The sequence below is a fragment of the Geotrypetes seraphini genome, chromosome 4 (assembly GCF_902459505.1).
Source record: "Geotrypetes seraphini chromosome 4, aGeoSer1.1, whole genome shotgun sequence".
Classification (NCBI taxonomy): domain Eukaryota; kingdom Metazoa; phylum Chordata; class Amphibia; order Gymnophiona; family Dermophiidae; genus Geotrypetes; species Geotrypetes seraphini.
The window spans coordinates 202,769,201-202,791,959 of NC_047087.1; the positions used below are offsets into that span (position 1 = coordinate 202,769,201).

The window sequence follows — 22,759 nt, forward strand, 5'->3', positions numbered from 1 at the left end:
AAGTAGAAAAGACATTAAAATAAGAAAGAAGAAGATAGTAATGACCTCATAATATGTGGTCAGAAGATAGATAAACCAAACTATCATGTACATATTAAAATATTTTAAGGATGCTTCTATGAGCATATAAGAATGACGCATGTGAAGCATCTAACATCTAACAAGATCCACACCTAATCAGTAATATAAATGTAAAGATTAGTGTGCTTAATTTAGCAGGTTATATAAAATTTGTATTTCATTACATAACATAACATGTTAAGATAAGAGCTTATTGGCTCAGATTAAAATATTAAATTTGGAATTGATTTGATCAAACAGATACCTCAAAGTAAAATATATGGCTGATAATATTAGCCCGTTGGGGTAGTATTTGTCTCAGGTATAGAGTCTATAAATAGTTGTGCGGTTGCTTTGTCTGTGAATGAGTGTGATTTCCCTTCTCTCCATATGCGTAAAGTCGCTGGATACACTAGTGCAAACTTCACTCCTCGATGATGCAGTGTAGAACATAGTGGCACCATCGTCTTGCGAAGGGTGGATACATGTAGGGAGTAGTCGTTGAACAAAAGTAATCTTTGACCTTCATATTCAAGTCGACCATATTTTCGAAAGGCTTGTATGATAAGATCTTTATCTTTCCAGTTGATATATCTAGCAATAACTGCTCTCGGGCGGTTGTTATTCTCTGTACGTTGGCTCAAGCGGTGTGCCCGTTCGCATGGAAAACCAGAATCAGGGGTCACTAGGCCAAGTTGTTTTGGGAGCCAAAGTTGAAAAAAATAGTATAGATCCTGATCAGTACGGAGATCAGGTAGCCCCACTACTCGTAGATTGTTGCGGCGTTGACGATTCTCCTGGTCGTCCAAACGTGTTGTCAGTGTTGCTATTTGATTTTGCAATGCTGTTACTTTTTCACGATCTTGCAAAGTTGCATCTTCATTATCAGACACCCTTTGCTCCAATGCTGTAATACGTCCAGCGTGTGATTCAAAACGATCATTAATACAGTCTACAGCCAGTTGTAATTTAAGAAATTTTTCTTCCAGGGCCTCGGTGACCATTTTTGAGATTTCTTGGGCCCAATCTCCCCATTGTGTCAAGGTTATAGATGGAGTCGGTGACGTCGCCATTTTAAGTTCTGAGCAGGATAATTTATGTTTAGGTGTTTTTGCCGGTCTTACCGGCATTTCTATTTGATGCACACTTTTAAATTGCTACGTATTTAAATGTAATGAAAATAAAATTGCAAAAGCACAGATTATATTAAATCAGGTGTGTAAGAGGAGCCGTTAAGCCATCCGTGCGTTTTTCGTGGCGATCAGGTCATGGACTTGAAATCACCTTCCTCTTCGGCGGTTCACAGTGGGCGGTGCCGAAGTGGCTGTTAGGGGGCGGGGCAAACCGCCGATTTCAGGCTCCTCCGGTGCAGTGAAGGGGGATGCCTCGATCTCCCTTTCCCTTCACTGTGCTGGATTTTGAAGAGGGGTCCTGTATTCAGAGCCCTCAAGAGGGCTGCAAAGGCAGACTTGTGCCGAAGTGGCTGTTGGGGGCGGGGCAAACCGCCGATCTCGGGCTCCTCCGGTGCAGTGAAGGGGGACGCCTCGATCTCCCTTCCCCTTCACTGTGCTGGATTTTGAAGAGGGGTCCTGTATTCAGAGCCCTCAAGAGGGCTGCAAAGGCAGACTTGTGCCGAAGTGGCTGTTGGGGGCGGGGCAAACCGCCGATCTCGGGCTCCTCCGGTGCAGTGAAGGGGGACGCCTCGATCTCCCTTCCCCTTCACTGTGCTGGATTTTGAAGAGGGGTCCTGTATTCAGAGCCCTCAAGAGGGCTGCAAAGGCAGACTTGTGCCGAAGTGGCTGTTGGGGGCGGGGCAAACCGCCGATCTCGGGCTCCTCCGGTGCAGTGAAGGGGGACGCCTCGATCTTCCTTCCCCTTCACTGTGCTGGATTCCAAGGATGGATCTTGAATTCAGAGCCCTTAAGAGGGCTGCAAAGGCAGACTTGTGCTGAAAGTGGCTGTTGGGGGCGGGGCAAACCGCCGATCTCGGGCTCCTCCGGTGCAGTGAAGGGGGATGCCTCGATCTTCCTTCCCCTTCACTGTGCTGGATTCCAAGGATGGATATTGAATTCAGAGCCCTTAAGAGGGCTGCAAAGGCAGACTTGTGCTGAAAGTGGCTGTTGGGGGCGGGGCAAACCGCCGATCTCGGGCTCCTCCAGTGCAGTGAAGGGGGATGCCTCGATCTTCCTTCCCCTTCACTGTGCTGGATTCCAAGGATGGATATTGAATTCAGAGCCCTTAAGAGGGCTGCAAAGGCAGACTTGTGCTGAAAGTGGCTGTTGGGGGCGGGGCAAACCGCCGATCTCGGGCTCCTCCAGTGCAGTGAAGGGGGATGCCTCGATCTTCCTTCCCCTTCACTGTGCTGGATTCCAAGGATGGATATTGAATTCAGAGCCCTTAAGAGGGCTGCAAAGGCAGACTTGTGCTGAAAGTGGCTGTTGGGGGCGGGGCAAACCGCCGATCTCGGGCTCCTCCGGTGCAGTGAAGGGGGATGCCTCGATCTTCCTTCCCCTTCACTGTGCTGGATTCCAAGGATGGATCTTGAATTCAGAGCCCTTACAAGTCATTTCAATTTATGCTTTCTTAACTTCCCTGAATCTCCAGTTTTCACACTGGTAGATATCTTAAGAAATATCTAATGGGGATTTTGCAGATCCCCAGAGAATCTCTGCCACCTATTGTAAGAGTAGGTTATGTAGACTGGCATGGCTCCAATCAGCAGGCGGTAAGACAAGAAGGGGCAGAGGACAGGTTAAGAGATTTTTGGAAGCATGGCAACCTCCTACTCCAATATTAATATTTATTCCTACCGCAACTGTGAAGTAAAAGTCTCACCTGATTATAATACTGTTATATGAATATCAAATTTCTTTATCTAGTCGATTGATCTCCTGCTTAACTAGTACTTTCCTTCTCCTTGTTTATTTTCATTACTTGTGTGGCATTCTTATAACTAATTTTTCCTTTTTTGTTTTCTGTATTTTTTTTTTTAATTTATTGCTGTTGTAAGAAATATTTTTCTTATATTAAGAGTTTCTTGATTTATACTTTTAAAATTAGAAATATATAAAATTTTAAAAAGCTCACGATCAGGCTGAGTATCGCTTCTTTTTTAAGTACCGGTAAACGTATTTAGAAAAGAAAAAAATTAGGCATATTCAGGGCTTCTCATTTTAGGTTTTAACTGATAAACACCAATAAAATAATTTGATGCACAAATTTAAAACAGGTATTTACTGAATAAACACTTTTTCCCTAGTAAAATACTCTGTGACCCTACTGTGGCTTGTTTTGTATACTCCACTCAACTGTTGGGAATCTTCTGTGCTGATGATTGCCATATTTGATTTAGCTGGAAAAAGTACTCAGCAATAGTACCTTTAAATTAGCTAGAAATAAACACCTAAGTTTATCATTTATAAACCACTAAGAACAGAAGCCCAAGGTATTTTGGCTGTGATAAAATATTATGAATAACCAAGGCTTAATACTTTATCCTATAAATTTATGCTGTAATATTTGCTTATATATATATATGACTATTTTTTTTCCAAACAAAGAGCCTCTGTTCAATTAAAAAAACCACTACAATTTGATTTAGAGATATCTGTTAGCAGTAAAAGAATATGCTTCCAAATGATGACTGGACTGTGTTCACAGGCTCATCTCAGGCATGATGAGGTGGTTTTTGTTTGTCCAGTTTCAATAATAAAAATTTCCTACATATAATGTACTGAGTAGAAAGAGTAGAGAGGACTGAAATCCAAGAATGGGTTGGGGAAGGTTCTAATCAGACCCCAGAAGGGGGAAGATCAGAGGCTGGGCTAATTAGGATGGAGAAGGTTAAAACTGGATCTCAGGCTGGTTGGGCTGGGGAAGGTTCTGATCAGAAGAAGGGTTAGGGCCAGAGGCTGGATCATTATGATGGAAAAGGTTAGAATCAGATGCCAGGTTGATTGGGTTGGATGGTTATAACCAAAGACCTTTTTAAAAAAAAAAAAAAATTTAGGAAGCAGAACACATTGGTAAGGCTGAAAGTACAATATGGTAAAACAAAAATATTTTTCTATGAGGAATTTTATGCGAGAAATGATATAGGTCTCACCTTCAGCTTTCTTCTGGCATTGAACTTTCTCAGACATTCTACAGTCTCTTGTCTGTGCATCATGGAGGCCACAGTAGAACGTTGCTGAAAAACAAAACCTCAAATACTCAGCAAAGGCCTTGGCAAGACAGCATAAAACATACAATCTACTTTAAAGGGATGTACACACTAACAGGTCTGAACTGCTTTTTTCCTTTTTTTTATACCCCATATCACCTGTGATTCTTTAACCCCCCAACTAGGACCTGTATGAGCTCCCTGGTTCCTCCTCTCTTCCTTGCCCATATTTGTAATTTCTCATGCCTAAATGTGGTTTCCTTTCATAAAAATTAGTGTGGAACATAGGTGCCAGCTCTGTGGATGCTGAGGGCATTTGAGCACCCCCCCGTATAGAGCAAATACAGTCACTTTGTCCAAGGAGGTATACGTAATTTATGATGGGTGTAGAACTCTAATCATTCTGTAAAGCTGGCACTTATGGTGTGGGATAGTCTAATGCAGTGTTCTTCAGTGCAAAGCCTGGAGGCCAATGGCAGCTCCTGGAGATCTTTGGGGCAGCTGCCATCATCTTTCTGGATTTTTTTTTCTCTCACTTCTTTCTGCCTTGGATTTTTATTTTTCACATTTCTCTGTCTTTCTACCCAAGCTTTTTGACAGAAAGGGGGAAGTGGATGGGAAGAACAGCCATATGCTTCAAGAAGAAGAGAATGCATTTGGAAACATCCACATCCATGAGGATACCTCCAATGAAGAGTTCAACGGCATGTTGGAAGCAACCGATGCTATTGACACAAACTGGTCAGCAGTGTCATAGCCCCACATATGAACATACACTATTTGGTGGCTCTGACTTACAAATTAGTGAAGACTACTGCTCTAATGACTATTCAAGAGAGGAGCATGTGCAGACAGCTTCAAATGCTTTCTCATGAAATTAAATATAGTTGTAAATTTATCATACCTCTAACTCACTAATAGCAACTTGTAAAGTACCTTGTCCTGGTAGTAAGCTGTTCTTTTTGCCACTCATTGGAATACTTACACAGACCCATGGGTGCTTGAGAGCCTGATCGGCTGTGATTCGCTTTGCAGGATTTATTGTTAGCATCTGGTTGATTAAGTTCTTTGCTTCTGGAGTCACTGTGTCCCACTCAGGTGACGGAAACTACAGGTGAAGAAAGAATGGAAAATGTTGGAACAGAGATCTTTGGGCCCATGTTAAAATTGCACAAAACAGTGTGAGCCAGTTGACTGAGCAAGTAGTCACTAAGGAGGCAATCCTGATGCATGTAAATACACAGACTACGGACACGCACATATGCATGTAAATGTCAAATTCCCCCTCCCCCCTTCAACAAGCTCTATTCAGTAAGGGCACACCTAATTGGCAAAACATACAAAGGGGCACAGCACAGACAGTGCTCATAGAATACTGTAAATCACATGCACTCTTGTCACATATGAGTGCTCACAGTTACATCACATATATATAGTTGGTGAAACTGTGGGCGCCTAGATTTTAGGCACCTCAGTAACACATTATACTGGTATTCTATAACAGCGCCTAGGCACCCTCAGGTGCCGATACAGAATAGGCTCTCACTCTGTGGTATTAGGGTGTCTTAAAGGGACATGCCCACTAATAGAATTGCCTCCGAAATACCTTGCTTTTAATGCTCTTGGAGCCTGACTGAGCTTTTTTTCTCCACATGCAATGAAAAACTTTAGCAAATCAGATGTTAAGTACCTGTACATTGAGAATAGAACACAAAGCTAGAACGCAAAGCTTAGGATATGTTTGTTCCTTCACAGGATCCAACAACTAGATGACTTTACAGATAATGCTGGACAAGTTCCTATTTTCACTCTCAGTCTGCCATTGGAGCAGCTTTCTAGGGTATCTCATAAGAACATAAGAATTGCCATCTCCGGATCAGACCCTGGGTCCATCAAGTCCGGTGCATGCAAATATCCTTCATACATTCTCATTAAGGACAGCCTGAAAACTTGGCCATTGATGGCCCTTGAGAACTAGGAGTCAAGATCTAGGCTCCAAAGCAGTGGTTTTCAAAACAGTCCTCAAGGACCACCTGACCAGTCAGGTTTTCAGGATATCCGCAATGACTATGTAGGAGATAGATTTGCATGCACTGCCTTCTTGGTATGCAAATCTCTCATATGTATATTCATTGTTGATATCCTGAAAGCATGACTGGCTAGATGGTCCCTGGGGAGCTAGGTCCAAAAAACGTATTAGCCAGACAGACTTTTACATCTGCACTTTATATACTTCTGGACTGGAGCAATAGGGGTTGGATTCCCCTTGATAGATAAGGGACATATGAGGCATAGACCTGTAATTATTTCTTTATTCTAAAGACCAACCACAGATATAAAAGAAAATGTGTTGGATAGAAGAGGAGGAGGAGATTGCCTTTCTTACTGTTACTTCTCTGTGCATCACTTACAGTTGTGTGATGGTCTAATCATATTCACACTAGAATTGCTTTGGTGAATATTCCTGGGCTCTTCCAGATAACAGAGACTGGTCGCTCTTAGAGACAGGATGCAGGGCTCGGCAGAGCACAGGTCACCCTCACTATGTTATCCCTTATATTCTTATGTATAAATGGCTGCATAAGTCAGCCATGATTTGTTTTTTAGTTTTACTGCAGCAAATAATATACACTAGAAAACAAAATATTGTACAAGCACTTGCATGCGTTTAATGAGTCTTAAGAAGCATGAACCTGAAATGCCCTTGTATAAGTTCGGCATGCTACAGAACTCACAGATTAGTCATATACTAATGTTAATCAAGTCCAAGGAGACACTGGAAATGGATACAAGCTTCCCAGTAGACTGAAAAATGTGTGTGGTCTTAAAGAAAATATAACGAGTTGATAATAAGTTGAAAGGTTACAATCTTGAGACACTGCTTACACTGGAAACTTTTCTAGCAAGATTTAACTAGCTGTGGAAAAAAGTACAGAAATATGGTAGGAAGAAGTTTAGACAAGACCCTCTTACAACTCTAATTCCCAGACTGCTGATAATGGAATATTCACCAAAGCAATCTGATTAGATTAGACCATCACACAACTGTAAGTGATGCACAGAGAAGTAACAGTAAGAAAGGCAATCTCCTCCTCCTCTTCTGGTCTTTAGAATAAAGAAATAATTACAGGTCTATGCCTCATATGTCCCTTATCTATCAAGGGACGCCAAAGACAACTTATCATTTTGACAGATAAGTGATTTCCAGACAGCAGTGAAATGAAGCAGCCTGATCTAGGGGTCACAACACAGCAGGGCTCATGTTTAGAATGAAATTACAAAATGGATCCTTCAAGTCACAACATAATAGAGCCTCAGAATGACTTCATTTCAGACAATGGGGGATGGTGCTGTTTGAAAAATTAGGCAGTAATTCCTCAGAGCACCCAGTACAGATCTAACGAATACTGTGCATCTTTGTCAGCTTCGTTCTTACACCTCACAGCTTCCCATTAATGAAGTAGCCACTCTTATGTCACTATGGGCACTGTGACATCACAATTGTGTTTCATAGAACACATGTATCAGTTTATCATCAGATGGAAGAGCAAGTGCCAAAGCAAATTATCACAGTATGAGGCTGAAAGAGGGATATACTCAGGAGTAACATAAGGAAATATTTTTTCCACTAAAAGGAAGGGCTGAACTAAGAAAACAAGGGATAAGCACCAAGGCTCCTCAGTTGTAGATAGGTTAAAGTCTGAGATCACACAGAGTCTGTAATGCTGCAACAGAAAGTTGCAGAAAGCAAACTAGCTGAGTCCTGGGGTCCTTATGATGTCATATTTTATACTTCTGTACAAAAGATAATAAAAGGACAATTTTCTACTTTAGTGATTTACATAAGTGAAAAAAAAAAAAATTCACCAACATGAACTGGTTATATGAAAACTGCCCTCCTTCAAAACAGTCAAAAGGCCCACACATGATTCCATAACAGATATAGTGCGAGGAAGTTCCGGGCCAGCCAATCGCTGCCTGACAGCCCAGAACTTCGTCTCCGACGTCAGAATTGACATCAAGAAGAAGGTTTGTGGGCCGGCACCTGGACCTTCCTTTGCTTTAGTTGCAGTGGTTGGTAGTGGCGGCAGACCGGGATGGTGGTGTTTGAAGCGGTGGTAGGCAGCAGCAGTGGGGCTGGTCCGGGGGGGGGGGGGGGAAGCGGCTTTGGCGCTGGAGGGAGGGAGGCAGGCAGGCTGGCTTTAGCGCAGCAGGGAGGGAGGGTAGCTGGCAACCTTCAGGGGAGGGGGTGAAACAAAGGCTGGAAGGCAGTGAGGAGGACATAGGAAGGAGCACTGAGGGCACTAAGGACATGGGAAGGGGAACTAAGGACATGGGAAGGAGGCACTGGGGGCACTAAAGACATAGGAAGGGGCACTAAGGACATAGGAAGGAGGCACCAGGGGCACTAAGGACATAGGAAGGAAGGAGGGAAGGAATAGAAAGGGACAATTGTTGGGCTTGAGTGCAGAAAGAAAGGATGCACAGTCAGAAGGAAACGCAACCAGAGACTCATGAAATCACCAGACAGCAAAGGTAGGAAAAATGATTTTATTTTCAATTTAGTGAACAAAATGTGTCAGTTTTGAGAATTTATATCTGCTGTCTATATTTTGTACTATATTTGTCTATTTTTCTATAGTTAGAGGTGACATTGCATATTTTAAAGTCATCTGCCTTGACATCTTTGAAAACCCCCCAAATATAAATGATAATTAACATTTTCTCTGCGTATAGTATGCTTCGTGGCTTTTTTATTTATTTTATGGTTACCATTGTGAATTAATAAAATAATATGTGCACAGTGGTACCTCGGTTTACGAGTGCACCGGTTTGCGAGTGTTTTGCAAGACGAGCAAAACATTTGCAAACTTGGTGCCTCGTAAACCAAGCTTGCCTCGCTGTACGAGCGGCCCCCTTCCCGCAATCCGGCACCCCCCCAGCAATCCGGCATCCCCCCCCCCGCTCGCGTTGCCCCCTCCACCGCGATCCTACTTTCCCCCCCTCGAGCACGTCAATGACACTAACTTTACCCCATCTTGGCACCAGTGCCGGTGCCCGAAGATCCTCCCTCTTCTGGCGCGGCCTGGGCTGGGCGGTGCGTTGGAGATCCTCCCCTCTTCTGGTCTGGTCTGGGCTGGGCTGCACTGGCTTTGAGCATTTGCGCATGCTCAAAGCCTTCTGGTCTCGCTCTCAATCTCGGAGAGAGCGAGACCAGAAGGCTTTGAGCATGCGTAAATGCTAATAGCCAGTCCAGCCCAGCCCAGCCCAGAAGGAGGATCTCCGACGCACTGCCCAGCCGCGCCAGAAGAGGGAGGATCTTCGGGCACCGGCACTGGTGCCAAGTCGGGTAAAGGGTGTCATTGACTGCTCGGGAGGGGGGAAAGTAGGATCGCGGTGGAGGGGGGGGCAATGGGAGCGGGGGGGGGATGCCGGTTCGCAGGGGGGGAGGGGTTTGGAACAGCGTCAGATTCCTCAAGGGGGGGAGAATGGAGCAGCGCCGGTAGCCTCGTAGAAGGGGGGGGGGAGGAGGTGGAACCAATCAAAGCAGTTTCCCTTACTTCCTATGGGGAAACTTGCTTTGATATACGAGCAATTTGGTTTACGAGCATGCTTCTGGAACGAATTATGCTCGTAAACCAAGGTTCCACTGTACATGAAAAATGAATGGAAGAAATTGGGGCGGCGCTAGGGCGGGATTGGGGGCGGGACTGACAATTAATAGATGTCTCGTTTTGATGAAAAAAAATAAAATGGTCACGTTGTATAGCGGTATATAAGAAATAAATTATTATTATTATTATGTTTGGGGCATGGCAATCACAAGCCATAGGCCATGTTTTAGATCCTGTCAGCTACAGGCCCCTCTCAGAACTTTTTTTTTAACATGTATGCCTGGCCCTGTGAAGAAACAGGGTGTAGGATTTTCCTTTGAGTTAATCAAAAAGTTTCCTTTACCTTTTGTGCTTGTGTCTGGCTGTTTGTGTACTGGCCCAAACCCAAACCCCACTCGCACTGCTACAAGGCCCCTAACAGATAACTGCAGCTTGGGACAAATCCACTGTACATATAATAAAGGCGAAAGCAGAGTCCAGTTTAAGGAATAGTGTCACAGCCTTCTTAAGATTACCTGCTGCAGAGGCTGATGCTGAGCTTATTCCTCACTGGCACTATAGGGTGAAAAGGGGAGGATGACTAATGTAGAATAAAGAATGACACGGTGACAAAATTCATCACCGTTCCCATCTCCGCGGATAACCGCGGGAAATAATAATGTCATTTTCTAGTGTCTATTTCAACCTCGGTCCTTCTACACCAGCATTCTTCAAAGCAAAGCTTGCGGGTCAGTGGTTGTGCCCAATTATACTCTGATTCTGAATTTTGTCACCGTGCCATTCTCTAATGTAGAAGGAAGATGATAGTCATTGCAAAACATTACATTTGCAAAGTTTACTTACATCATATGCTCCTGCTTTGATCTGTTGATACAATTTATGTTGATCTTCATCCCAAAATGGTGGGTAGCCCACTAGTAATATATATAAAATCACCCCTAGAAGAGAAACTTACATGTATTAGTGAAATTTCAGCTCAGTCTATCAAAGCCTTTCTGAGAACAGAGACTTGTGACGATGGCTCACATACTGTGATAAGATTAATTGGATGCCTTATTTTAGCAAACTACAAAATAATCTGCCCAATATTCAGCCCCAGGGGGTAGCATTTTTGTTTTAAACACTGGATGCTATGGATGTGTCTGGACTCAGATATTTTACCTCAAGCTGTACATGCATGCCAGTGCTGAATATCTGGTTCTTTGGTCACCACCTGATGATCAGCATTGGTACCTAAACAGCTATCTGGGCACATCAGGATAGTTTTTTTTCCTCTGGCCTCACTCACCCTGGGCAGTACCACTGAATACAGGCGGTACCTGGATAATTTATGACTCCATCCCCAGACCCAGGTAGTCTGACCAGATATTCAGTGGCACTATCCAATTAAGTGCTACTTTTTTTTTTTAATCCAAGATATTTTATTAAAGAAATATAAGCAAAAATACACGGCCTCTTTTACAAAGGCGCGCTAGCAACTACGCTAACAGCCCCGAAGCCCATAAAGATTTAAAGGGCTTCAGGGCTGTTGCCGTGTGGCAGCCGCTAGCACGCCTTTGGAAAAGAGGCCGACAAAAAATGCTCAACATATCTTGATAACATATTTTAACTTAAGTATATATAAAGCACAAAGGAGGAAACTATTACAATAAATAATACAAAATACGGAAGCACAGTGCAAAAAAAAAAAAAAAAAATTTAATTGCATACCACTTTCATACAGAGAAGGACTCAGGCCCTGATTCTCTAAAAGTGCGTCCCGATTTTAGGCAGCTGTAGGTGTCCTACAGCTGTCTAATCAGCCAATCGGGATGCACGTTTTTTTTAAAAAAATGCTCCCCAGGCAGGCCGCCTATATTGAAGGCGAGGCCCGCAAGACACCTAGGCCCTGATTCTGTATAGGATGCCCAGGAGAGGCGTCCTATTCAGAATCGGCCTAAACTAAACCCCGATTCTGTAACCGGCGTCCATGTTACAGACGCGGGTTAGAGAATCGGGTTAGATTAGACACGGCCCGCTACACTTATCGCGGCAAGGGATCTCTCTGCCGCTATAAGTATAGCGGGCCGTGGCCCCCTGACCGATCACTGGCAGGAGGGTGCCCAAACCCTCCTGCCCGAAGACGCACCCCCCTCCCCGACACTACCGACCGCCCCCCCCCGACACTACCGATCGCCCCCCCCCCCGACAATATCGGTCACTGGCAGGAGGGTGCCCAATCCCTCCTGCCCGAAGACGCACCCCCCCCGGCGCTAACAACCCCCACTCCACCAAACCTGTTCTTACAGATGGGTCTTGCACGTCGAGCAAGCAGGCACGCCTCATCGAAATGAGGCGGGCCCGCCCCTTCCTGGCCCATCCCGCCGAAACCTAAGGCCTGATTGGCCCAGGCTCTAGAAGCCTGGACCAATCAGGCCTTAGGAATAGCGGGTCCGCCCATCCCTACTAAGTCTAAGGTCTGATTGGCCAATCAGGCCTTAGATTAAGTGGGGATGGGCGGACCCGCTATGCCTAAGGCCTGATTGGTCCAGGCTTCTAGAGCCTGGGCCAATCAGGCCTTAGGCTTCGGCGGGATGGGCCGGGCCCGCCTCATTTCGACGAGGCGTGCCTGCTTGCTCGACGTGCAAGACCCATCTGTAAGAACAGGTTTGGTGGAGTGGGGGTTGTTAGCGCCGGGGGGGGGTGCGTCTTAGGGCAGGAGGGATTGGGCACCCTCCTGCCAGCGACCGATATTGTCGGGGGGGGGGGGCGGTAGGTAGTGTCGGGGGGGGGGGCGGTCGGTAGTGTCGGGGGGGGGGGTGCGTCTTCGGGCAGGAGGGTTTGGGCACCCTCCTGCCAGTGATCGGTCAGGGGCCACGGCCCGCTATACTTATAGCGGCAGAGAGATCCCTTGCCGCGATAAGTATAGCGGCCGCGTCTATTTACAATGTAGACCAGCATTTTGCTGGCCTACATTTTTAAGCTTCTCATCTACTAGGGAGACGCGTAGGGCCGCCTAGGTTCAGCCTAAGGCCCGCCTAAGGCCCTTAGACGAGCTTAGGCATCTTGCGGGTCTCCCTAGGCTCCCGGAGGCGCCTTCAGGCCTGCCTGGGGAGCATTTTTTTTTTTAAAACGTGCATCCCGATTGGCTGATTAGACAGCTGTAGGACGTCTACAGCTGCCTAAAATCGGGACGCACTTTTAGAGAATCAGGGCCTCAGTGTCTCCCAAAGAGACTATGAGATTAATTCAGTTGTGATAGAGAAGGGTCACAGAAAGAAGATAAAAGGGACCAATGCTTGTGAACTGTTCTAAATGTTCCCAATTTTTCTGCTATCGCCATTTCACATCTCTGATGGAAAAGAATTGAGCTCCATCATGCACAAATATTAAGAAGATGCGAAGTTTTCCAATTGGAAAGAATTAATTTTGGGGTAATTATAAGTATTATATCAAATAACTAGCCGGGAGCTGATCAGCAGGAGTTAACTGGTTAAGAGCTGTTCTGATCTGATTGCCACTAAATCTAAGCGGTTTCAACACACATACATAACACCTCTCAAAATTCACAAATACATATTCAATGTTTTATACCTGACATATTTAAAACATGTTTTATCTCATAAGAATGCCTGTGAAAACAAATATGTTTTAAAGATTTTCTAAAAGTACTCAGAGACTCAATCAATCTCAGTTCCTTTGTGAGTGCACAATCATAAAAATGGTCTCACAAGAGTGAGTATCTGTACATCGCAAGTCTTATTTGTTTAAAATCTAGATCATCAAGCATTTCGGAAAGAAAATTAAGACTGCATTGTTTGACAGATTTATCTCCTAATCAGAAAACATCTTAAAACTAATAATTCTATACTGATTACTCAGAAAAGCATGTACGATTCTTCAGCCACTTGCCTCTTTGGGCTGCCTTTTAGACATACTCCGAGAGCCTGAAACCCTCTACCCCACTAGCTCCTCACACATCTTTTTTTTTTTTGGGGGGGGACGACGACACATGCAGCCAGCACCCGCTACAGTCCTCTGGACCAACATGGGGTCACTCAGCCTATGCTCAAGTGCCTCATAAATCAGGTGTGAGTGGATCCTCCAGAGGAATGCGCCCCAAGCTAACCTACAAATTAGTGCAAGCCAACTAGATGGGTGCCCTGCATAAGGAATGCTTCCTCCCCCCTCCCCGCCCAGCTACAGCCCTGTGATCCAGAGACTGTATCTTCTCCCAGGCAGAGCTATTCCAGAAATGCTGGAAACCTCTGTAGCACCAGGAAGCCTCAAAAGTCAGATTAAAAAAAACCTGAAAATAATAAATCAGATGACGAGCAGATGAAAAGACACTTTCTCAACTTACTTACAGAAAGAAAAACTGAGGAGCCTCAGCGCTGCCCAGTGACATAAGGAGTTAAAAATGTAGATGACACCTTCTGTAATCCTCAAGGGGTTAAAGGAAGAAACCCATTTGTCAAGACTACTGTACCCTCTGCACTAGAAATAGCAGCAATTTTCGACAGCAAAACAGTTTACTTTAAAAAAGCAGTCTTTGAGTATACTATTTAGTTGTACTGATAGCAGCTGAATGTCATTGTTTCAGAGCAGCCAGAAGATGCATTTCAAGTATAAGGGTCATTTCATGTTGGCAACATTGGAGAGTGGATCATTCAATTGCAGTAAACCTTATTTCACTTTTACTTCAGTATTTGAAGCAGCAAGGAGCATATAGTGTATATAGTGTGGCTGTGACAAGTGTGGGAAATGGAGGTTGCTGGTGTCTCGGGTACTGTGTCTGTTAGCGATCAGAGGTCATACATTAAGATTGAAACTCTATGTGGCAAAAACCCGACAGAAATCCACAGTGCATTACATGAAGTTTGTAGTGAGTTAACAGTGGACCGTAGTACAGTTTCTCAGTAGGCAACATGTTTTCGGAGCTGTCATGTGAGCATAGATGATGATGCAAGACCAGGACTGCCGAAATCAACAACCAATGAACAATGTGTGAAACTTGTGGCTGATCTTGAACAAGATCGTTGTGTGACATGCGAGGAACTTTCTGAAACCATAGGGATTCCACTGACATCAGTATACCGAACTCTGACAAATGATTTAAAAAAGAGAAAAATTTCTGCATGATGGGTCCCCTACTTTTTGACTGCTGAACAGCAGCAGAGATGCTTGGACAATGCAACCGTGTTGAAACAAAGACTCAACATTGAAGGTCAGGCATTCTTGAATTGCATTGTTGCTATTGATGAAACGTGGGTCAGAGACTTTGAGCCGGAGCTGAAATCACAGTCCGAGTGGAGAGCTCCATATCTTCCCCCACGACCAAAAAAATTTCAATGAGCTCATCAAAAGTCAAACAAATGATGATTTTTGCTTATGATCATGAAGGCATCATCATCACAGACAAAGTTCCATGTGTAAGAAGTGTCACAGCAGTGTTTTATCGTGATTTCTTTGCAAAAAATGCGCAGAAAAATGCACAAAACCCGACCTCAGTTGTTCTTGGCTAGGCCGCTCATTCTTCACAACAACGCTCGCCCGCATATGGTGAATGTAGTCATTGAAAAACTACATGAATACAGCTGGGAGGTGTTACCTCATGATCCAGACTTCGACCTTTTTCAAAGTTGAAACAACCTATGTGTGGACATCATTTTGCATCTCTGGAAGAGCTTTCTTCCGCCGTTACCTGAGCCATTCAGCAACTGAACAAAAACGGTGTCTTAGATGGAATAATGAAACTTCCCAGATGTTGGGACTTGGTCATTACAAAGCAGGGAGACTATATTGAAGGACTGTAAAGAAATACTTGGGGAAAAAAACCCCCAAATGTAAAAAAAAAAAAAAAAAAAGTGTGCATTATTTATGAATTGACCCTCGTACATTCAGCATCTTCACCTATCTGAATAGGAATACTAATTTTTTTTTAAACACCAAAGCTGGCATTAAAAAAATTCCAATCCATTCATATGTATGTTGCTTCCTTTTAAGCAAATATGTCAGTATTTCTTTACAGGCTATTTCAAATACGTAATTGAGCTCCCCAAGGCTTATTGGCTATAAGTGCTGTTCAGTAGACAGCAACAGTGAATCTTGTTGCATAGAGCATTTGAAAAATTATTTTCTTAGAACCTCTTGAACTACGTCTTATATGTAAGCCCAGTAACGCAAACTCTGGTGTTAGATCAACCATAAAGCCCACTATTTCTGCAATGATATGAAATACATTGACAAACCTGGCTACCTACAAGTGGATACATCCATCACAGAGGAATACAGAAGCCCCCCTTTAACCACAACCACTCCTTACTTTTCGCACAGATCATCTAAGGTTATCTTTAACAACTCCTCCTCTGAACCTTCTTCCACCGGATATGGGATTCCTCAAGGATCTATCCTGTCCCCTCTCCTTTTCAATATCTTTCTGTCTCCTCTTCTGACGGTGGGCCAATCTATTGGCTTCACCATTTTCGCTTATGCTGACGCTGTACAGCTAGTTCACCCGATTGATTTGAATAACATTGGGGAAGTTGCCTCAATCAACCTAAAACTCAAAAAAATCAAATCATGGCTTGATGCAAATATGTTATCACTCAACATTGATAAATCCAAACTTATGATTTTCCCTCTTATAGAAGGGCTAACTCTCCATGCCCCTTTGAAATTCGAATCCTTTCCAATTAACATGGTTCCCACCCTGAAACTTTTAGGAGTAACCTTTGACTCTAAATTTTCTTTCCATGATCACATCAGTACGGTGGTTCAGAAATGTTTCCACCGCCTCAGAACGATTCGTTCTCTTTCCAAACTCTTAGACCTTTCCTCCTTAAATACATTAATCCATTCTTTAGTCATCGCTTGTATAGATTACTGTAACTCCCTCTATAAGGGTATCACCAGAAAGGAAATAAGACGCTTACAGATAATACAAAACACTGCTATTAAAATTATTTATGGTGCTAGAAAATATGACCACGTTTCACCTCTTCTAATTGATGCTCACTGGTTACCAGTTGAACATCGAATTAACTATAAAATCTTGTTATTAACTTTTACTACCAAATCACTCAACCAACCAGCATTTATTGACCAACTTCTTACTCCTTATCACCCAACTAGATCTCTTCGTTCCACATCGCAGAATCTTTTAATTGTCCCATTTCTCAAATCGATCAACACTTTGAGATCCAATAATTTTGCTGTTACTGCTCCTACCCTTTGGAACTCATTGCCTCCCTATTTGCGGACGGAACCTTCTCTTAAACAATTTAAAGCTAAATTCAAAACTTTTTTATTTGAGGATGCTTTCAGATAAAACTGTCCTTTTTAGGACTAAACAATTGTCAGTCTTTCCCTTCCTACTGATTTTTCCCTTTTAAATGTACTTTATTTTATTTTAAATATTGTAGTTCTTCCCTTTTCCCCTTTTGTGTGGAGTTTACTTTTTTGTCTCCAGTGGTCTTTCGCTTGGTGTAATTTTTAACGATTTCCCCTTTTTTTACTATTATTGTACACCACCTAGAAATTTGTATAAGCGGTATAACAAACTTTTTAATAAACTTGAAACTTGATACTTTTAATGCTTTACTAGTCTTTTAGCCTGTTACATTAACGGGTGCTAGAATATATCAGGGCTGTGGAGTCGGAGTCGAGGAGTCGGAGTCGGAGGAAATTTCGGGTACCTGGAGTCGGAGTCAGAAGTACAAAAAAATGAGGAGTCAGAGTCGGAACATTTATCTACCGACTCCATTTTTGAACTTGGCATACCAATCACGAGCGATTCTTTCAGCTATAGCACCCACTATATACACAGCACAAATGTTACGAGCAGCTTCTGCAGCCTTAGAACCTTGATTAAAAGCAAAAAGAAGGTGGTGTCGAAAATGCTCATTTCTCTCAACTTGACATTCCATTTTAACGATCTGAAAATTAACCAGTGCTGTGGAGTCGGAGTTGGAGTCGGAGGAAATTTTGGGTACCTGGAGTCGGAGTCTGAAGTACAAAAAACTGAGGAGTCGGAGTCGGAACATTTATCTACTGACTCCACAGCCCTGGAATATATGTCTGTCTTTCTTTCTTTCTGTCTTTCTCCCTTGCGCTTGCTGTCTTTCTTTCTTTCTGTCTGTCTCTCTCCCTGGCCCCCTTTGTCTGTCTGTCTTTCTGTCTCTCTCCCTGCCCCTGTGGTTTTCTTCCTTTCTTTCTCCCTCCCTCCCACTGTCTTTCTTTCTATCTGTCTCTCTCACTGCCCCCTATGCAGAAGCAGCATTTCTCTCCCCCCCACTTCCCTGTGCAGCAACCACAGCAGCATTTCCCCCCCCTCCATTTCCCTGTGCAGCAGCAGCATTTCCCTCCCCTTTCATTTCCCTGTACCCTCCCCCACCCCACTTCCCAGTGCAGCAGCAGAATTTCCCTCTCCCTCCACGTCCCTGTGCATCATCAGTATTTCCCTCCCCCTCCAATTCCCTGTGCATCAACAGCAGCATTTCCCCCTTCTCCCCTTCCATTCCCGCGGTCTGGCCTATTCCCTAAGTCCTTTGCCGCCCCTCCCCCCCCATTCCCTTCCCGCGGTCTGGCTGGCTCCCTTAGTCCCTTGCCGGAGTTTATTTTTAAGTTTAAAGGTGCTGCGGCAGCTCCTCTCACAATCACTGCCTGCGTCAGAAGCCTTCTCCGACACAGGTGCGGCTCGTGAGAGGAGCCACCGCTGCGGCTTTTAAACTTAAAAATAAACTTCGGCTGGGCATGAAGTGTAAGGGAGCCAGCAAGACCGCACATCACCTTGGGGTCTGCGAGAGAGGGACCGTTGTATGCGCACTCCTGCCGGCCAAGGACCCACGGATCAGGGATCACGCAGGTAAGAGTACGCATGCGCGCTTAACGTTTTATTATAGTAGATGAAAAAAAATCAGGCTATAAAATATGTACATTTCTGTCTTAATATGCTATGACTGTCAAACCACAATGCTCCCAAGTCCTCCTCCTCCAGATGTACCAAGGTCTCAGCAGTTTCTGACAAACAGAAGCTAATATGTGTGTTGTGTTGTGTTTTTTTAATGGTTAAACAATTCATGTTCAATCATATTTAGTATCCCTAGGACCTATTCTCTCTGTTTCTTGCTTGTGTTTTAACACATGTTGCCACGCTTAATGAACAAAAACACACTCTTGTTTTCCAGTTCTGTTTTCACAGATCTTATATTTAGCCCATACACCAATTTGAGAAATCCGAGTTTTGTCATTGATTCAAAATGAAGAGATATGCTGCTTTCTTCAATAATGGTCTCAGGTTTTACAAATAAAGGAGAGAATTAATATGCTGTACCAAAATCAAAAATTTCTAAGATCTTACCACATGCCCAAATGTCTACAGGTTTTCCATAGGGATCTTTTCGTAGGACCTCAGGGGAAAGGTAACCTGGAGTACCAGCAAATCCTATTTCAAAAGAAACAATGAAAAGCACTGAAACACATTAAACATACTAACAATAATCTCTTTTCTCCTAAAAACATCCATCCTTTTTTAACTATCTATTTACATCTATCTATCTATCTATATGGGTGTACACTAGTATTTTAGCCATTGAATTAAGAAACAAATGGGAACTGCAAGGTATAGGTGGAATAGAAGTCCCTAATGTAATGTAACATGGGTTCAAATCCTCTTCTGTTGATCCTGTTTGACTTTAAATTATATTTTAATCACCCTGTGACCCTCATCTCTTCTGGGATCACCCATATAGGGTAAGCTGCACCTATTGGCCTGACTTTTCAACTGAGTTGGCTGTGTATAAAGAGGTTTTCAATAGGACATGTTTTGTGTTAAAACTCTAAAGTAGTAGTTTTTTTGTGTGTTTGAAATCATTTTTATTCAAGAACAAACATAACAATGAAGAAATACAGATACAAAGCAGGGAGAAAATGGGCAAGTCCAGCCACATACAAATCACACACCCCGGCTAGAGTGCCCGCATTCATCGCTTGGGTCCCTGCCCTGAGGGCGATGGCCGGCCACATCCTGTAATTGCCAGGATTCTCAACTTCGCTGACAAAGCCCACCTGATGTTCCTGTACAGAAAGGAGGGCACGCTGGAATACAAGGGCGCTAAGATACTTATGTTTACTGATTTCTCTGTGGAAGTGGCTGCGCGAAGGCGTGCATTGGCGCCCTACTGCTCTGAGCTCAAAAACCAGGGCCTGCGGTTTGTGGTCCAGTTCCCTATCAAGGTGCGAATTCTGGAAGCTGTGGGCCCGAAAGTGTGCGACACTCTGGAAGTAGTTTTAATAAGACACAATTCTGCACTGAAGATGGGATGCCAGTTAAAATATATCTTTTCTTCTTAGCAACCTCACTTTGATCTCAAGAGTGTACTATAGCAGAAGGGTCACAGCCATATGCAAGTTACTGAATTTACTGTGTGAAAACGGATCACTAGTTGTGATCAAATTGCACATATAAAACAAGTATAACTGCTAAAAGTAAATGATTGTATCTTTCCTTAAGCATAATCTAAACTGCAGGTGTAACCGAAGTGTGTGTGATGGTCAGGCAAATGCCTCATCCCAATACTTGGGCCTAGATTCTCAAAGCAAAATTGGCATTTAACGCAGTCGCTAAACCTGTTCCAGCCAGTTTAGCCCACATGCATTTTAGTGGCAGATTATCCTGTTTATAGTGCTGCCGGCCCGACGCTGCTTAGGGAGGTATGTACTAGGGCTCGCTCGCGGTCGGTGGAGTTTGGATGGGAGGGAAGGTTGGGAGCTCAGCTGCGCGGCGGGGGCGGGTGCTTGGGGGGGTGCTCGTTCAAGGGTTCTGCTGCACAAGGGATGGGAGGGAGGGGGAACTGCTGGCGAGTCCCGGGACTAGGGCTTATTTTTGGGTAGGGCTTATATTAAGACCTACCCCAAAAATCCTGCTAGGTCTTATTTTCGAGGAAACACGGTAGCTTTGCTCAGCATCCTCCTCCAGGGCATTCCAGCTAGTCAGACTTTGGGGAAGAGTCCTGACTTTGGGAGGGACAATTCACTCAGCCTTGAATGCTTTCTATCAAATTTGCTCTAGTATGTACCCTGTGAATTCAAATACATCTAGTATTCAGAAGTTGGAGGCTTAGTTGGGGCTGAAGGAGAGTTAGCACCCTCAGATGCCACAACTGAAACAGTTTTCTTTAATCCAAGATAAACTGGTTCATTAGCCTAGGATTAGAGCACATATGGCCTATCTAGTCTGCCTGACCATGCCATCTAGTTATCTCCTCCTCCTCTCCCTTAGATATCCATATTAGGCATCCTAATTTAAGAATTCTGAATTTCCCTCAACTATGAAGGTATTGGGTGTAACACTAGATCAGTGCCTAACCATGAAAGACCAAGTAGACTCCTTAATCAGAAAGGGTTTTTTTCACTCTCTGGAAACTTCGATCCATTAGAGCATATTTTGATATGTCAGCATTTAGAATTTTGGTACAATCCCTCGTACTGAGTCAACTTGATTACTGTAACATCGGCTATTTAGCAATTTCCCCAAAGAATATGCGACGATTACAATTAATGCAAAATGCAGCGGTCAAACTGATTTTCGGGCTGAAGAAGTTTGATCATGTGACACCTTACTACCGACACCTGCATTGGCTACCGATGGAGGCACGCGTAAAGTTTAAGTTTGCCTTTCTCTGCTTTAAAGTACTATACGGTCTAGCCCCTAAATACATAACTGACCTTTTCTCCTTCTCAGCCAACAGACATAAGAGAAGCTCACATTTGAACTTCGTTTCCCCCCCATTTAGAGGATGTAAACTCAAAGACACCATCAACACCTTTTCCTCACATCAAGCAGCATTATGAGGTAAAGATCTAGAACAATTGCTTACGCCTATTACTTATGGGGAATTTAGAAAACGCCTAAAAACATATCTGTTCCTGAAGTATCTAAACAGCTGACCCGTACAACTCTTTCTCTTCAATAACAGTTCCCTTGAGCTGTTAAACACTATCTTTCACCTCTGTTAAGTTCAATCAATTTGTACCATCTTTTAATCTTTGTAAACCGCATAGAACTTCACGGTCCTGCGGTATATAAACTGTTATTATTATTATTATTATTTATTTCTCCTGGCCTAGGTCCAACAAGACACATCCTAAAATACAGACATTTTATCATCAAGAAAATCACTCTGTTTTCCTCCAAGACAAAAAATAAAATTAATGAGACTTTTCTTTAGGAAAACTAAGGAAATCATTATTGTAGATTAAGTTCAAGCAAACAAGAAGTTTCAGGGGTTGATTTGATTTAGGCACAGAAGATATTTAGAAGAGATGGTAGACTCAAATCTGAATAATTAACAGCCTCTTTCAAAAACCTATGAAATAAGTCTTTTGGACTTGATGTTAATAGTTGAGGGAAATTTAGAATTCTTAAATTAGGATGCCCTAATATCTATGGGAGAGGAAGAGGAGATGCTAGATGGCATGGTCAGGCAGACTAGATAGGCCATCTGTAGACTTTACTGTCTTCATTTTTCTGTTTCTATGGTTTTCAAAATTCTCAATTTTGATTAAGCTTTCATTATAAATGCATGGGGGGGGTTGGGGGGGAGAAGGGGGGAATCATACTTATGTTTTCTTATGATCCATCTGAACTTCAGATCTTTTTAGAGGAACGTTTACTGTAGCTTCCAGTGGTACTTAATTTCAGGACTGTGAAAATATTGATGAAAGTTGTTCATCTTTCTTTTCTTGCATGATTATTAGTTCCTCTATAATTTGTATCTTAGATCTCCCATTATGTGGACTGTTTCTAGTGAAATGTAACTAATTTCCTTTTTCTTATATTTCTTATGATGTATCATTATTTGTTCAAGAATTTGTATTCTTGTAAAAGTTTTAAAATTAATTTAAAAAAGAAAGAAAAAATAAGGCAAAGCTTAGATTGGCA

The 22,759-nt window shown here is 43.3% G+C and overlaps 1 protein-coding gene across 19 annotated transcripts in view; it reads right to left on the reverse strand.

The window, feature by feature from the left end:
- The window catches only part of CAMK2G (calcium/calmodulin dependent protein kinase II gamma), a 543,897-nt gene that overhangs the window by 186,068 nt on the left and 335,070 nt on the right, over positions 1-22,759 (reverse strand). For all 19 annotated transcript variants that reach the window (XM_033940484.1, XM_033940503.1, XM_033940486.1 and 16 more), the window contains 4 exons: positions 19,178-19,261; positions 10,681-10,775; positions 5,208-5,330; positions 4,166-4,249 (listed from right to left, as the gene is read on the reverse strand). In XM_033940484.1, the coding sequence (XP_033796375.1) occupies positions 4,166-4,249; positions 5,208-5,330; positions 10,681-10,775; positions 19,178-19,261 (386 nt within the window). The remainder of the gene's footprint in view (positions 1-4,165; positions 4,250-5,207; positions 5,331-10,680; positions 10,776-19,177; positions 19,262-22,759) is intronic.